Source organism: Electrona antarctica (assembly GCF_951216825.1).
Source record: "Electrona antarctica genome assembly, chromosome: 14".
NCBI classification, from domain to species: domain Eukaryota; kingdom Metazoa; phylum Chordata; class Actinopteri; order Myctophiformes; family Myctophidae; genus Electrona; species Electrona antarctica.
The window spans coordinates 16,995,607-17,014,270 of NC_136795.1; the positions used below are offsets into that span (position 1 = coordinate 16,995,607).

The 18,664-nt window shown below is 43.1% G+C and overlaps 1 protein-coding gene across 1 annotated transcript in view; it reads left to right on the forward strand.

Moving 5' to 3' along the window:
- LOC306936104 (voltage-dependent T-type calcium channel subunit alpha-1I-like) overlaps nucleotides 1-18,664 on the forward strand; it is a 363,333-nt gene that overhangs the window by 189,505 nt on the left and 155,164 nt on the right. Inside the window, exon 6 of the mRNA XM_079519541.1 lies at nucleotides 9,999-10,117. Coding sequence (XP_079375667.1) covers nucleotides 9,999-10,117 — 119 coding nt within the window. The remainder of the gene's footprint in view (nucleotides 1-9,998; nucleotides 10,118-18,664) is intronic.

Consider the following 18,664-nt stretch of genomic DNA (forward strand, 5'->3'; position numbering starts at 1 on the left):
AAGATGGTTGGCTGAGTATGGACAGAGATGGAGACAGAGAGAGAACGGAAAGAGGAAATGTCGCAGGAGGAGACATAACAAGAGTGAGAGGAGATATTGTGAAGAAGAAGTGAGAAAGATGAGCTTAGACATGCAGGGAGAGACACAGACAGAGAGAGAGAGAGAGATCTCTCTCTCTCTCTCTCTCTCTCTCTTATCTTTACATGCCACTCTCACTCGTAATCTCCCTCTGTGTCTATCAATCTTTCACCTTACTTGCTCTCTCAGAGAGAGAGAGAGAGAGAGAGAGAGAGAGAGAGAGAGAGAGAGAGCAAGTAAGGTGAAAGATTGATAGACACAGAGGGAGATTACGAGTGAGAGAGTGGCATGTAAAAAGATAAGAGAGTAGAAACGAGAGAGAGAGAGAGAGAGAGAGAGAGAGAGAGAGAGAGAGAGAGAGAGAGAGAGAGAGAGAGCATCAGCACAGAGCAGAGATGAGAGACAATAGACATACAGTATGGACAGGAAGATAGAGAGGAGCAAGACATACAGTACAATATTAACAATACGATAGAGATGAGAGTGATACAATATGTACCGTGTGTGTGTGTGTGTGTGTGTGTGTGTGTGTGCGTGTGTGCGTGCGTGCGTGCGTGCGTGCGTGCGTGCGTGCGTGCGTGCGTGCGTGCGTGCGTGCGTGCGTGCGTGCGTGCGTGCGTGCGTGCACACTCGCCTGAGTGCTTGTCTGTGGTTAAGTGGGCAGAAACAGTTAGCCATCCTGACAAAGAACCCTCTCTGATCCAGGTTAGGAACGGAAATATCCCAGCACGTATGATGACCTCACAAATGATTGAGACAGGAGGAAACATCAATTAACTATAATTGAACTCATCTCTGTTTTGGCTCCCATAATTATCAAATGTTTCCGTGCAACAGTCTGTACATTGAAAACTCCGAAAATGAGGAGAAAATAAGCTTGAAGAATGAAAATGCAATTTCTCCTCTTCTGGGGACGAGAGAATGCTCCCATTCGCTCCCCTTAAGTTCCCTCCCCACCAGTGTTGATTTCGGCGACTAAAACTACAACTACATTTTTTCACTGACAAAAACTAAATAAAAACTAAGCCATGATAACTACAACTATGGCTAAATATACTGACAATTTTGTCAACAAATAAAAAACTAGACTAAAATGTAAGGGAGGGACTAGTGGAGAAGAGATCATTTTATGATTGCAATCGGGCACTCTGAAAATAGCAGATCTACAAGTCGCAACGCGTTGAGGGCTTATAGATCGACTATTTTCAGCATGCAACCAAGTGTAAAGTCATTACGATGCCATCATGGCCCCCAAAATACATTTGTGTAGACAAAATTAACTGTAGAGTTAGTCGGCTGAAATCGTATGATATTTAGTCAACTAAAACTAGACTACCACTAAAACATTTCAGGTGACTAAAATATGACTAAGACTAATTTCATTTTGATCAAAAGACTATGACTAAAACTAAATCAAAATTTGCTGTCAAAATCTGCACCCCACTCTGAATTGACCACCGCAGGATGCCTGGCTTGAATCCATGGCTCTTTCTTCAGCCCACAGGGCTTCAACAGGCCTGGCTATGTGGCGCTCACAGCTGGGATCAGCAACATGGATGTGTCTTAAGCCGGCTCTCTTGCCACCTCCTAGAACCATATCTGGGAAGGAAGAAGCCTTTTCTTCCCGGAGGGGCCGCAGTCTTCGGCCAAAAGAGCGAAGGCTGAATTTTGGGAAGTCACTCGGGAGTAGTTCTCAGTGTAGCGAGTGATTCGGGCCAAAAATGTTTTGTTGCCATTCACACACAGACACACACACACACACACACACACACACACACACACACACACACACACACACACGCACACGCACGCACACACACACACACACGCTCACACACAAACTTGTCTCCCAGTCCCTGCTTGTGTGCTAGTTGGAGGCCTACCCATTGAGTGTGTGTTTTCACATTTTGTGAACTCATGATGATCTCAGAACCACTCCATTTGGAATGTCATATTGATGACACCAGATTCTCTGGCAGAGATAGGCCCTCCACTGAGCGCCCCTAAAACTATATTATCTGTTCATCTCCACCAACAACTTGCACATTTACAATTCATTTTGCAATTAGCAACGTTTTGGTTGTTTAGGCCTTAGTGATTAGCCAGTTTTTAGGGCCAGTTTTCTAAACACGTGAGATTTAAAAGTGTACTATTGTACTAGTGTGTGTGTGTGTGTGTGTGTGTGTGTGTGTGTGTGTGCGTGTGCGTGTGCGTGTGCGTGTGCGTGCGTGCGTGCGTGCGTGCGTGCGTGCGTGCGTGCGTGCGTGCGTGCGTGCGAGCGTGCGTGCGTGTGTGTCTGTGCACGTATGCGTGTGTGTGGGAGAGAGAGATAGAGACTCAGAGATTTATTTTGAAGTACACTCCAGCATCATCTCTCTGTATCTTTTGTATTTAATCTACCAAGCACACACACACACACACACACACACACACACACACACACACACACACACACACACACACACACACACACACACACACACACACACACACACACACACACACACACACACAGTACACATACACACACACCCTCTCTTTTCTAGCTCGGACCCCCTGCGGCAGGTTTTTAGCTGCTCTGTGGGAGTGTCACACACACACACACACACACACACACACACACACACACACACACACACACACAATCGCGTGCAGGCGACACAGGCCTGATTGATTTTTCATCGCCTGTCGACGTCAAAATGCGTCCCTCAAGCGCGTGTTGTCGCTGGGAGGCTCAGATTGTCCACCATTTGCTCTGTCACACCTGGGAATAAATGAGAGAGAGAGAGAGGTAAAGAGGATGGAATGAGATGAGAGGCAGCAACATGGAAAATTGAAAAAGCAGTGATAGGGAGAGGAGTTTAACGAGGGGGGGAAATGGCAGCAACGCCAAAGAGGATAAGGGACACTTCTTTAATTTGCTCCCATACTCCCACCATGCATCTGTTTGCTGACACTTCTTCCTCTGCCTTTCTCCATGTTACCCCCTGGAGAGCAACGCTAAAACGTAGCAGACAGACAAGGGAACAGATGGCAGGATGGATTCGGGGGATGGAGGACAGTATGTGTGTTTGAGAGACATACAGTAAATATAGATAGATGGATGGATAGAGAGATGGATAGAGAGATAGAGATACAGGTACTATTATAACTGAGACATGTACAGCACTGAACTACTGTTTCTAGAGATTTGTAACATGTTTTTGGGAGGTAAAGACATTAAAACAAGAATGACTCAGTCATAACTGCCAGGTGCAACAAGCACCTGGCAGTGCGTTGCGGCGTTCAGAGTATGGGTCTTTATGCCGTTCAGACTATATGGGTTTTTCATGGGTAAGTCTCCCATTGGCTTAGAGGCAGCCTAGAGGCAGCCAATCATGAAAAAAGTGTCCATTTCGGTCGTCTTTACGGTCGTGGTGCATGCAAATCTAGTAGTCCAGGCGCTTTTAAAGCATTTGGCGAAAACATACATAGTACACAAACACACTCACACAGGTGCGAGCACATACACACACCCTGTTTTCCCAGAGATATAATTTGCGAGTGTATATCACTGTGGTGGAAACACGTACTGCCTGACCCCAGAGCATGCGTCCATTGTTATCTATTTGTTAATGTTTGTGACACCTATATGTCTGTAAAAACCATCCAGTGTCAGCGTGGTGAGAACGGTGTATTTTTAATTGGAGACAAGTCTATTTGCCACTCCTAGTATTCTTTATGCTTATTTCCCAATTGATTGATTGATTGATACATTTCAACAGGCAGTGATTATAGCCTAGAAAACCAAGAAAACAGACTAATCACTATAGGCCTAAACTGCCAAGAAAGACTGCAATTAAAATGCAACTACCTGCTTCAGAAATGAATTGTCCTGCATGGTGGCACCCAGTGCTTGTGAGCACGGTATCATGAGGGCAGAGAAAAATAAATTAACGCTTGCACACAGAAGGCTCCAATGAGACGTTTCGAGTGTCAAAAGCGGTGACGTCCTCTGGCTCTTTCTCAGTCTGAGGAAGAGCTTTGAGCTCGGAACGTCACAGCCTTTTTTGTGGTGCAATAAAGCATCTGTCGCATCGGAGCCCTCAGTGTGCGAGTGTTTATTTATTTTTCTCTGCTTACTGTTCGTTGCTCAGCACCTACCCAAGTTCGGGTTGGGGATGTGCATGTCGTTTTCCTTTTTTCACAGTATCATGAGAACCATGGTATACAGTATATTCAACATATACTGTACACGGCTCCCCTTCTCTTGGTTTGCTTCATGTGGCACTTGCGTTTTCTCCTCACTGTGCCAAACGAGATGTGTCTTCATGTCTTCATTAATCTATTTGAGAACATCTATTCATCCATTCCATTCCGAGTCCCAGGCCAGCACAGAATCCCAGACTTCCCTCTCACTGGCCACATTAGCCACTTCTAAGTGGGGGGATCCAGACTCCTGAGGCATGCCAAAGGCAGCGTGTAGATTATCCCCCCTACCCATCTGGTCCTTGGTCTGCCCCATGGCATACTCCCAGCTGGACGTGGCCCTATAGACCTGACCTTCCAATGTATCTTCTTGATTATAGAAATGACAACTTCTGAACATGTTTGAGCCTGAATCTAATCAGGAATTTAAGTTAAGATCATCAACATCTGCAGCAACAAAGATAACAGAACTTTCTCCTTGGTAAATGTTACTGTATTACTATTCAGCATTATTTTCCCATATCGTCGTTGTTGGGCTAATAAACCAACAGCGACGAGTGCCAATCAAGAGTGTCAATCAAAATAGTGAAGAAGTTACAAGCTCACAATGCGTCACATCGTGTCACAACACCTTGTGAGCTTATAGGTATTTTCTACTATTTCTGAACATTTGCCTTCCATTTCCTGAAAAGTAAGTTTTGGACATGCAACGTTTCCACCTGTGATATGAGGACATGCATGATGCCCTGCATGGCAGCATACATTCACATGAAACCCAATGTTTGTTATGTAACGCACTGGCACGGCTTAGCATGAACCTGTCTCTGTGTCTATGTAACGCACTGGCATGGCTCAGCATGAACCTGTCTCTGTGTCTCATATCGACATGCACTGGCATGGTTCAGCATGACACTGTCTCTGTGTCTCATAGTGACATGCACTATCACAGTGAAAAGCTATTTCAGCTATTATTTCTTTTGACTTGACAAAATGGATTAAAACGATATATATTTGGGGAATTTCTTCCTTAATTGGCCTGCTGGCAGCATGCTATCACTACATCTGGCATAGTTGGCAGGGTATGGAGGAGGTCCTCGTGTGAGAGACATGAAAGACGTGCGTTGTTGTGCGCATCGTGAGTGACATAAAGCCTGATTTGTGAACGCGAGGATGCGCTCCCAAAAACTGAGGGGGGACAGACAAGATCTGGTTACAACTGCATCAACCAATGGAGCTCAGCTCTTTTGGCACGGTGGGTTGTGCGTCGGTTTGCCGAGTCTGACACTAAATCACTATCTGATTGTAGTGGTTTGCGAGAATAACCGCGGGCACAAACACTAACATATTTGGATGAGGTGGTCAGACAGACAGACAGACAGACAGACAGACAGACAGACAGACAGACAGACAGACAGACAGACAGACAGACAGACAGACAGACAGACAGACAGACAGACAGACAGACAGACAGACACTGTTCTATAAAGCTCACCTCTTACTTGCCACTCCATGAAACTACTTCACAAAAACATAATGTCGGTGTGACTAAGGGATTCACTGAAAGATATATTGTGTGCAATTATTATTAACTACATATGCTGCATGCCTCAATTGACGTGTTGGCATTTCGATCATTTTGCAATAGTGTACATCTCTGTGTATTGCACGCCTGTGACAGACTATAGGATACCAATTTCATCCAATCAGTAGAGATAATTCATACAGGTTAGTGAATTTGGAAGTGACAAAACAAGTCAATGAGCAGACAAAATTGGAACTGGAACACTTCAAAATTGAAGCTGATAAATTGGTTCTCTCCTTATTTTATACGATTGCTGTCCCACTTGAACATTTATTTTCTGTTTACTAAAGGGGGAGATGTGGAAACGCATGTTACTGAACAATCTATTGCAATGATTAGATGAAGTCATTGCAATGATTAGACTATGAGAATAGAGCTTTTACGGAGCCCCTGAATGACCATGCATTCAAAATATATTTTATCTTGTCCGGACAAGATATTATCTCGTCCGGACGAGATAATAATTATCTTGTCCGGACGAGATAATATCTTCTCCGGACGAGATAATATCTTGTCCGGACGAGATAATATCTTGTCCGGACAAGATAAAATATATTTTGAATCCATGGTCATTCAGGGGCTCCGTAGCTTTTACTTTTTAGCAAAACATAAACAATCAAGTGGGGGACTTGAACTGTACTGCATGTCTCTGTCGCACAGACTCTCATGATATCATATTGGCTGTGTGGGACACATGATTATATTGAGAATTGAGATACATGATTATATTAGTTAAAACAGGAATACCCCATCATATAATTTAATTTAAGATATTTGATACATTATTGTATTTCATTTAATTTCATTGGGATGTTGGTTACATTATTCTGTGAACTGTGGTTGAAGTGTGGAACATAATATACATTTGCCAAAGCTGTGAAACAGTTTATGATTGTTGGCATTGCAATAAAATGAAACTGAGTGACGCTCATTGGGACTGGCAATCACGGGGCAGCTAAACACTCACTGTGCAAAGCACAGGTTGGACAGCAGGGGTCCTGGTCAGTATAGGAACAGAGTGCATTATGGCTAAATGTGCCTTTTGTCTGTGTGTTTACAGGTGATAACGATGAGATAAAGTGTATAAAAGTGACAGTGAACATGTTAGATGAAGGCATGATGTCACGGGGTGGCGGTGGCTCAGGGGTTGAGCAATGTTTTCCTCATGTCATCGGTGTATGTGTGTGTGTGTGAATGGGTGAATGTAATGCACAATCTATGTAAAGTGCCTTCGATAAAGGTGCTATATAAATGCACCATTTACCATTTTATGTCTGGGTTGGGTTAAGAAGCTCATCTGTAGCCTGGAATGAATGATGGGAATGTTGTGTTGTGTGTTTTTGAGAATATTATTTTTGCAATATCGTGAGAGTTTATGCTGAAGAGAATCTAATTTTGTGGTTTATGTATACTGTTACTCTATTGACTGTTGCTATTTCATATGCAAATTAGAATATGCACCTTGATTTTGATATTTTTGTTTTATATTGTTCAGAATAGAACACTGGAACATCTTAATTTTAATCCAAATGTGTAACATGTGTAACATGTTCACTGCAAACTCCAACAAACTCTCTTCAATTTGTACACTTGCAGAATTAGATTAGAGAGTGTGTTCTCAATCAACACAGCTCTTCACAGATGGAACTGCCTTCATATACTCGCACGAGCCTAGCCCAAATTTTGCTTCATACCGGGCTTTGATGACGCAAGAGTGCTCTGTGAAGTGACGGCAAACAAACAAACAAACAAACAACAAAAACACAATGGCATATGGCTGCTGCTATTCCCAAAAAATGGAACTCTGTCTCTAGCCAATAATATCCGGTGCTTTCTTTTGAAAGCCAAACTTGGTCGAAATAGGCCATAATTCCTGTCATTTGTGTCTGCATGGAGCAGAGGACCATGTAAGGACCACAATGGAAACAATTTATTGTTTAATAACTATGCGTTTACTTCTATTGCATAGAATTTAAATAAAACAAATCATCAGGCGTTGGTGGATATGGGGTAGAGTGGCCGGATGGGAACCGCAAGGCCAGTTCGAACCCGGGTGTCGAAGTGTCCTTGAGCAAGACATTGAACCCCTGCATGGTTTCCTCATGTCATCGGTGTATGTGTGTGCGTGAATGGGTGAATGTAATGCAAAATCTATGTAAAGCGCTTTGGATAAAGGTGCTATATAAATGCACCATTTGTCATACTTGCCTCCGGTTCCTGTCTGGCTAGAGGGACTCATCCACATCACAGGCAATGTTCTCCCTATCCAAGCAGCGTTGGAAGAAACGCCTTGAGTGGTGCATGAAGCAGTGACAGGCCTCACTCACTTCGTCACAAGCTTGTAGGTTGATGCTTTGAGATTTTAGAGTGTTCAACAACCGAACATTGTCTGTAGTGTAGTAGTGTAGGACAAAAAGGTGATGTTTAATTGACACTAGTTTAAAGAAGGAAAGTCATGAGTCTAGTGCAGATAAGGTAGTGTGAAGTATACCAAATTCTGTCAAGCGATTAGGAACATGAAGTGAAGATTGTGAAAATTGTGCCAAATTTTGGCTTTTTGTGTGTTATATAGCAATGGTGAAACACTGTAATACCATCCACACAAAATGCCTCTCCTCTCCTCTCCTCTCCTCTCCTCTCCTCTCCTCTCCTCTCCTCTCCTCTCCTCTCCTCTCCTCTCCTCTCCAACATCATAACATGTATACATGGGTCTAAACTCTCCCATGCAGCCTGTTCCATTATGTCTCTCATGTATAACTCAGTGTACAGCTTCAGGGGTTAGAATGTATGCCAGCTCCTGCCCATGCTCTGGGGACTGCCAGTGTTTCCACCACACACTGACCTTATACACTCGCTAATTGTATCCCTGGGATGGCAGGGTGTGCTTATATGAGCTCGCACCTGTGTGTGTGTGTGTGTGTGTGTGTGTGTGTGTGTGTGTGTGTGTGTGTGTGTGTGTGTGTGTGTGTGTGTGTGTGTGTGTGTGTGTGTGTGTGTGTGTGTGTGTGTGTGTGTGTGTGTGTGTGTGTGTGTGTGTGTGTGTGTGTGTGTGTGTGTGTGGAGCCTGTGGAGGGTATACTTTGATGCACTCTGCCACACACACGGCACACCACACACAAATCAGTGATGGCTTTCTCTTCCGACATCAGAGAGAGAGAGAGAGAGAGAGAGAGAGAGAGAGATAGAGATATAGAGGAGCTTGAGCCTTGAGGGGAATACGTTACACATACAGAACACAGCAAACTGTAAGATTACTGGAAGCTTCTAGATACTGTATATGGACATGGTTTTTAAACCTCCATTATGACAACTGCTGTTTCATGTGAGCGCGCGCTCTCCTCCTGCATGTGTGCGTTCAAATCTGTGATTTATATAATACACAAATGTCAAGCTTCAGATCCTTCTCTCGTTTTACTTTTCTTCTTAAAATGCAAATGATGGTGTGTTCAAAGGTGCGCTGTTACACTAACATGAGTGGTGGCTGTTGGAATAATCTCATCAAAAAGACAGATTTCCGCCACACGTCCCTTCAGATCTCCTTCGTCATTCTTAGATATATTTTAGTGCCGGGGCTACAAAGCTGTCATCGCGGTGTTCATTCATCTCAGACACTTTGCATTTTGGATTACTTTAATTTCTCGACAGCAGCCGTTTTGGAAGAATTATGTTTTTAAAGGTCAATATACTATCGGAAAGAACCAAGTAAAATGATCCAAGTTAATTTATCCGAGTGTAAATCCGATATATTATCGGATTGTTATTCATGGATTCAAGTTCTCAGTCGCCATTTGGATTCATGGAAGACCTGCTGGCTTCTATGGAAGCATTACTGTGTTCAAGTGTAGAACTGTACCGTACATGCACGGGTCCATTTGAAGTGAACACACTTTGGTTTAATAAACACATACAATTTACTGTGGAAAAGATACTGGATGCACCCACTTAAAGTAGCCTATACCTCTGTTCCAAGACAGAGGAACCATGATAGATACAGTATTCCCCATATGAGCATGACAGCTTGCGTTGTGCGAGCATGCATCTATGTGAGTATACTGTATGCATGTGCATTGTGCAGTATTGTATGTCAAACAACAGGATATGTGTGTGTGTGTCATGCTGTCTGTGCATACAGTGTGTTCCTTAACTCCAGTCCATACGTGGTTCGAGAGGATCAGCATCATGGTCATCGTGCTCAACTGTGTGACCCTGGGCATGTACCAGCCCTGTGAGAACATCGACTGCACGTCCGACCGCTGCCAGATACTGCAGGTGGGTTTCTGTGTGTGTGTGTGTGTGTGTGTGTGTGTGTGTGTGTGTGTGTGTGTGTCTAATCATGTAATCCTGGGCGCTACTCTCCCTCTGCCAACCTGGGAAGAGCAACGGACTGACCTCATGCTTCCTTCAGTGCAGGAGGAGTCCAAGCCGCTTCTTTTCACCTGACAGAATTTCCATTTCTGATCAGCAGCAAGCTATATATATAGCTTTGATTATTTTGGCTTATATTTATATTAGGATAAACTTGGACGACTGTAAAGATGAAAGGGAAGCGGGGAGGATGCGTCACCTCCATTTCATCCCCGTATCCGTTTCAGAGCTTCCATGCTCCAGTCTAGACTGTATGACGGAAGCATTTGAAAATGGTGCGAGGCAAGTCTGGCTCGGGAGACTATTTGAGCTCTAGCATCCCTACTCTGGGGTTACTTATGCTGAAAAGAAAAAGCTACAAAAGTACAATGCCAACTCAGGTCCATTTTACTATTTAGTATTCAAGGCTAAGGCATGCGGTTTAAAAAATATAGGCTTCTGCAGTGGTTGTTCATTGTTCAATTCAATTAAATTCAATTCAATTCAATTCAATTCAATTCAATTCAATTCAATTCAATTCAATTCAATTCAATTCAATTCAATTCTTCAGTTCCACTCCGACAGATCCAATTTCTGTTCAGTTGTATTCAATTCTATATCCACTTATATTGTCCACATCACTCACTACATTCTCAACCCCGCTGCTATCACTTCCAAACCTGTCAAACTTGTCTTTCTCACATTGCCTCATTTCCTACTCCATAAACCTTTTCCCTTTCCCCTCAAGCTCCCTTCTTCTCCTCTCTCTCTCTCTCTCTCTCTCTCTCTCTCTCTCTCTCTCTCTCTCTCTCTCTCTCTCTCTCTCTCTCTCTCACAAGGCTGTTGTCTCCCCAGGTACTGGTCCTGTTCTGGTTGTTGCTAATGGTAACAGGAGGGATTTTGCTGACAGTGCTGAGAGTTAAGCCCGGTTTGTACTTTGTCGCACTGCGGTACAGCGCACCTAAAATAGTAGACTTACAAGCTCACAGCGCGTCGGGTCCAGGACACGCTGTGAGCTTGTAGGTCTGCTATTTTAGGTGCGCGACACCGTCATGTGGGGAATCATATAGTCGGCTTGAGACTGAGGCTCTCTCCGTAATGCTAGTGAGCCCCTATGGGTCCTCTGGTGCAATATCTGTGTGTCTAGTGCCACAAGGAAGGATGGAAGGAACACACACGCGCTTCTGACTGGTTTGTTGCCATGTGTAAAAAATCGTCAAAGTTGACCTTTTTGCTACTGTAGCTTGACTCCTGATGCTGCGCAAAAAGCAACGGTCGTCCACTCTAGACTCAATTGAAACCCCATTCTCAGAACACGGCAACAAAATCACACTGCTGATTCAGGGTAAAGTCTACAGTCTATCAACGCAAGCTTGTACCGGTATATAGGCTATTTTGGGCTAATATTACCCCAGAATATGGATGGGTTTCAAGTGGTTAATATATTTCTACATACCCAGTTGAGATCAGAAACAAATGTAGACAATATGAAAGCTGACTGAAGAAGGAAAGCTGGTGACGGCGACAAGGCACTATGATGAATCTATCCCCCGTTTCACTCAGGACGGATGCAGCCAACATTAGATTAGAAGCGCAGCACGCCGGCTGCATTATTTATCAAAACAGCGTTTTAACAGCACAACACGCTGCTCTACCCCATCGCTCACCCCATGCCGTGAGCTCTGTGCTCTGGCATTGTTTGGCTGCGTGTGTGCGCGTGTGCGTGTGTGTACTATATGCCTGAGAGAGAGATGAGTGGGGTAACATAGTACAGCTTTGCATTCTTGCTTGAAATGCACGAATAGGCACGGACTTCAATATACAGTCATGCTCTGACGAGTGTAAACACAGCATTGACAGTCCAGTCTGTCCTCCTCAGCCTTCTGACAGTCCAGTCTGTCCTCTTACTCAGCCTTCAGTCCAGTCTGTCCTCTTACTCAGCCTTCAGTCCAGTCTGTCCTCTTACTCAGCCTTCTTCCCCTGTTGTAAGATCTGTCCAGTCTGTCCTCTTACTCAGCCTTCTTCCCCTGTTGTAAGATCTGTCAACTGCTTGACAGTACCTTAAACGATCCAGCTTCTTCAGGTAAGCCTTTGTAAATATTGGTGGAGGAGCTACAGTAGTAAGCGAAGCTATCTTGATTGTATGAGGAAAAGGGCAATGTAGATGTGAAAAATGTATAGCAAATCAGGATCAGATGCACACGCTGTAGTGTATAGGACAAAGTATGAATGCACAGAATCTGTGTGCCCTGAGGGCAAAAAGCGTGCACTCTGGGCGAGCGCTGGCCACAAAGCGTGGCCATTATTGAGGCGTGCAACAGGTACTCTTGACAACGGGTATGAGGTATAATGTTTAACGATTCGTTTTTTAGGGGCTTTTATGCCTTTATTGATAGTAGACAGTAGAGAGAGAGACCGGAAGAATGGGGAGAGAGACGGGGAGTGACACACGGCAAAGGCTGTCGGGACCGGGAGTCGAACCCGCGGCACGCCATCAGGGTGGCTTAGCAGCCTAGGTGCCCATGGGTTGAGCTAACCGTCCGGGCCAATAACTTTTAACCAAAGGGGGCTTGTAAGCATCGCCCTAGTATTCCCTAGTAATAGTATTCCCCTGAATTCATCATTTCAGTTCCACCAATCCACTTTCCCTCCAAATTATGGGCGAAACAGCCCCTGTTATAGCCCCTCCTATACTGCTATTGTCCCCACACGTCTCATATTTGTCATTGAATGACATCATATGACGTAAATCTTGTCCCCACATGTCTCATATTTGTCATTGAATGAAAGGAGACATTGGGTCAAATGTCCGCCAAATATGACGTACATGTAAATCTTGTCCACACATGTCTCATATTTGTCATTGAATGAAAGGAGAAATTGGGTTAAATGTCCACCAAATATGATTTGTACGATGATAAGACTTCACACGGGTGAAGTGCTTCTCAGTGCTTCTCAAACATTTTTATTTCAAAGACACCCAGTTTGGTATGAATTAGGCCACGGAGACCCCCCCACGAGTCAGAGAGTGAACTAATGGAGACAAAATGAATGGATCCTGATGGGTCCATATGGTTCCATTAGTTCACTTCACTCTCTGAGTTACAGACTTGTAAAGGTGCGTTCAGACTTGGATGGTTAGAGCAGCGTGATTACATACAAAGTCAATGCAAAGACGTGAAGTAGCGCGAGCGCCGTGAACGCACGTGGCGCGACCTGGCACAGCACAAACGGGACGAACCAAGGCGAATATTTAAATTCAAGTCTGAACGCACCTTTTGGATCCATTTGGTTCCTATCCATCAATAATTTAGCTGCAGACCCCCTGGAACTCCTTCAAGGACCACTGTGGGGTCTCCGGACCCCACTTTGAGAATCACTGTTCTACAAAGGAGAAATGATTGACAGTAGCTGAACAGTCACGGACAAGGAAGCAATCAAAGGAAGTGCACCTGCTCTGCGTGTCAGTGCAAATGCATTTTTGTACTTTGTTAATTTAAATTCATGGACTAGTCTATGTAAATTAGGAAAGCCTCCTTGTGCACTTTTTTGGGATTCATCATTTGACTGCAGATTACTGCTTTCATTAGTATGCTGCAGGAAAATATTATTTCTGTGAGTGTGCACGGAACATGTTGTACATTCCGAGGCAGTATAGTATTTGACTAAATCATATCGTCATTGCAAACTTTATTGGTTAAATATTTATAAAACCCACTTTGAACCTGCCATCCCTATTTGTGGCATGTCATTACAGGCAAAAATAATAAAAATAGAAAATAAATAAGAAAATAGCAAATCCGTAAGCTCACAACAACACTGCATTGCGCACAGTCACACGCGCACGCACGCCCAGATATACGCCGCCATTGTACACTCACAACACAAGCAATCACGACATACACGCAAAGTAACCAGCTGCTCTCCTTTCAGACATATTGCGCTTCTAAATAAGAAATGGAGGCACCGACATTGTGAGGTTATCCACACTCATAGCGCGTGTTTTGATGAATAATTCACATGCACATTTCTCGGTTGGCTGTGGGTGGTGTGTTTGGCTAAGTGTCCCTACGAGGAGTGAGGTGACGTCTTAAGGGATCAGACTCTAAAACACAAACCGTCCTCTTGAAAGTACACGTTTCTCCAAAAGTTTTCTGACCAGACTTGAACGCCAGCAATGCAGCCATTATTCTGGGGAGAATATTCGCCCAAAGAAACGGTTGACAGATCGACAAGCTTGTTTTGAGCTTGTATAGACCGGCTATCTTTGGCAAAGAGCTTTGGTGTAGTTCAAAAAAGAACGCACCAAGTACCAAGTTCAACTCTGGTTCGTTCTAATATAGACAGTCTAAGTAGGTAAAAAGAGCAGAAAAAGCATGTACACGCATGCACGTGTGCAGAGATGAACACCAATCTTTTACTTAAGTAAACATAGCAATTCCAGAATGTTGAAATACTACGTTTAAATCCTGTATTCAAAGTTTTTACTTACTTACCAGAATTTCACAATCATAATATTTTCCTCTGAAATGTCGTAGAGTAGAACTATGAAGCATCAATTATTACTCAAGTAAAGTAAAAGTACCTCCTCATCATAATTGTACCTATACTGTAAATGTACTTTCCACTGTCCATAGATCAATGGTTATGTGCAAAGCTCCACCAGTCTGCAGAATGTCTCTGCACGATGTCAACGACATCTCTCCTCCCTCCCGACTTCTCTTGTCTCTTGCCACCATCTATTTCTGACTTAGACAAAGAGGAGTCTGCACCTCCTCCTCCCCCGAAGAAACGTGAATATATCTACAAATCTGTGAACGGCAATTTAGCTTACGCAGCATAGCCTGTAACTACATCATTTCACGGCCAGTCATCAGTGTTGGGAGCCAAAGAGCTCGGTGTCTGTCTTCACATCAAAGTTATCCATGGCTATCCGAGTGTGTTGTACGTGATTTAGCGTCAGGTTATCGGGTCATTAGACTGCAGTTTAATGGCCGTCAGGCCTGCAGAATAGCCAGCCGTGTTGAAAACCTTTACAGGAACATCACTTTCTCAGTGTAATTGACACCATTGCTTAGTAGCCTGAAAACCAGATGAATCTGTCACAGGAAAAAATTATCCCTGCAGTGATATTAGGCTGGCCATGCCAGGCTAATTGCTTAGTCCCTCTACAGGGGCAGCCCAGGGGGTTTCAAACATTTTCATTTCATAGACCCTCAAATTCAGTAGAGCCTCAAATTGACTTTGACACAAGTTTTCAATACAATATAGAGCCTCTTCAGATGGTTCCATGAAAGCGATGCTAAAATATTCATCACTATTAATGTGTGCGTAAATCTGCATAATATTAATAATTCTGGATGTAGTACTGCTATCTGAGTTAGTCATCTTGGACTCATAAAGAGGTCATACTTGTCTTCGTGTGGGACAAAAAAACATCCTGCCTCAAATAAAAACCTTATCCCTATGCCTTTAAATTAACCTGTAAATTCAGTAAAGTCAGTGTTTATAAGCTTAACAGTAATCCTCATTGTTGATTCTGTTAATCGTTTGTTTCATCAGAATCTTGTGTCTGATGAAGAAGATTGGTGGGTACATACATTCAGGGCTACTGTATAAAATAGTAAAAAAGTAATATCTCAAGCAAATATTCAATGAGCCCCTCATAGTCGGTCACTAATTCAATGTCAATGAACACCAACACAATATATACTAAATATTAATAGGCCTATTTCCAAATCTTGATGCTTTAAAGATGGACTTTGGTTTAATCTTAGTTTTTTCTTTGCCACTATGCAACTAAGAGAAAGAAAGGAACTTGCCAGTATGAACTTCAAAATAAAACCTGTATTGAGTAACCTGCCTCTTCTGATAAAATTCAGTGAGTCTTATTTTGAAGAGCCACTACAGGAAGTCTGATTACTAGCTACTTGTCAGGTGCTAGGGGAAGTCAAAGCTGTGCTGAATAATGGATTACGCTCATATGAACCTTTTTACCAACGTGAACACCATGCAATATGGAAACTACTGATCTTTCAATCATCCATTGCAGTAGTGGTGAGTCTCATGGATTGCTCTCTCTCTCTCTGTCCCCCCCCCCCCCCCCCCCCCCTGTCACTTTCTCACTGTTTTTTGATTGGCACTTTTCACTCTCAAGGTTTCAACCTCCAGGAAGAAACACAAAGGGAAGATGTCATTGCACATAACAACCACACAAAGGGGTTTAAGAAAAACTGAAAAAATACAAAGATTGTGCTGCCCCATCTTTGATGTTTAGCTTAGGGAGACAGTTGTCACCCATGTTTGTAGACTGAATTTACTTTCCGAGTACGTATCATTGAAACAGCAGAAAGGAAATTCAGTTCCCTTTTAGCTGTTCTATCCTAAAACACTGAATGCATAAAAACAATTGTTAGTTCCTAAACCGTTACGTAAGCATCACATCCCTGGGCTAATTCACCTTTTAATGTAGGCAGAATTCAAGTAAACAAACACTCCTATGGGATAAGCTGCTCGTCTGAATTTAGATGAAACAATAAATTGTGTTTTTCATGTGCTATTAGCCTAATGCTCTATTTCCAAACAACAAATAGTTTCAACCAACTCCCCGGCCCACAGGTTGGAAATCGCTGGGTTTATTTGTCACTCACTCTTACAGGTACAGGAAGAACTTTTTCCCAAGCCTTGAGCCTCAGGCTGTGAGACGCCTCAAGCACTTCTAGTCCACATCATCATGAACAGTCCTGTTGTGTTTATCACTTCTAGTCCACATAACCAAATTAACCATGAACAGTCCGTTACTGGGATGCTGTTGTGTTTATCCCTCATAATCATTTTAGCAGTGGTGGAAGAAGTACTCCCATTATTTACTTAGCAATACCACAAGTATAAATACTCTGTTACAAGTATAAAGGACCTTTGTTCAAAAATGCACTTGAGTAAATGTACAAAAGTACTCTGAAATATATACAAAGTAAATGTGCCAAATGTTTAGCCTGACACTCATTTTTCACAATTTTCATTTCGTTTCACTTCATTATTCATATTTATATTTCAATGGTAGCGATTCAGGGCTGGAGCCAGGCTACCAAACATTTTAAAAAACTGTCGATCTACATGCTCACAATGCGGCATGCTGTGAGCTAACTGAGCATGCAGAAAGTATAAAATACGGCTAAATTGGTTAATATTTTTATAATCAAAATCTATAGGGTAACTTCTAACTAAGTTTCCAAATAATTGTACTGGATTAAAAAGTACAATATTTGTCTCTAAGTGGAGTAGAAGACATACAGTACATTAAGGTAATGGACATACAGTACTCAAGTTCAGTCAGACAACTCTTGGACTGAATTCAATATTTTTTTATTGAGCATAACATTTGAGCATTGCTATTTGAAGCAGACGTATTGGCGTCAAGGCTCTGTCCCTATTCATTCCCTGTAAGCATTAAAAAAATGTAATTATGTGATATGCCAAATAAATATGAAGGGAATTAAGACCTCCAAGGGAAATCTAGGAACAGAGACAGGTGGGGAGGTGGTGGTATTAATTATGCATCAGAGACAACAGACAGCAGAGAGACAACAGAGAGGCCATTCCATGCAGGCACATAATATTATTGTCACATGCGTCATGCAGATCAGGCCGGAGCTCAAGCTCCCTGTGGTGTGCTCGCTCGGCCTCCTCCGCAGAACTCACAGATCCACACGGTGATGCATGGCCCCCCATCAGCGGAATAGAAGGCTCTCGGTGACTTCTGTGAGAACTTGAATTCCCTCGGTGTGCGTGCATGTGTCAGTGTGTGTGTATGTGGGCGTGTGTGAGTGAACCTGTGACTGACCCTATGTATGTTTTTTCAAGTGTACAGGATGTGTTGTTTCAAACTAAAAACGCATGGGGATGCACATGCCTTCCTTTTAGTTGCATTTGTTTTGATCTGCTGTTTTCATGTGTCACCCCCCACCACACGTATAAACGGTACTTTTTGGCCAAAAGGGGATTTTGTTTCCACCGGGGAAAAAATACTTTTAGTTACTCCACTGCGCCTTCTACCGATATTGCCCAGAGAATTGCCTCATAGAGAATATTTTTCCTCCGGTGAAAATAAATCGCTTTCTGGCCAAAAAGTACCGTTTATACGTGTGGTGGGGGGCTCAGAGTGTTTCCACTAAGGAAAGTAAGCTTTCTAATGACACAACCCGCCTTTGTTTTGGTGAGTAGCAAAAACGTTATTTTTATTTACGCTAAAGAGGAAAGGCTGGTCTGCATTCATGCGAGTGGTGGAAGTTGAGAGTAACATAGCTCTAAATGCAACGCATTAGAGCTATGGACCAGAGCTAGATCCGTATTAACTTACAGTCATCGGTAAAAAATAAAAATAAAAACCTATTTTTCTATTCTGATAGTGTCACCCTCTACTAATTTGAACTTGACATGCAGTACATTAAGTCTGTTGTTGTTTAGGTCTAC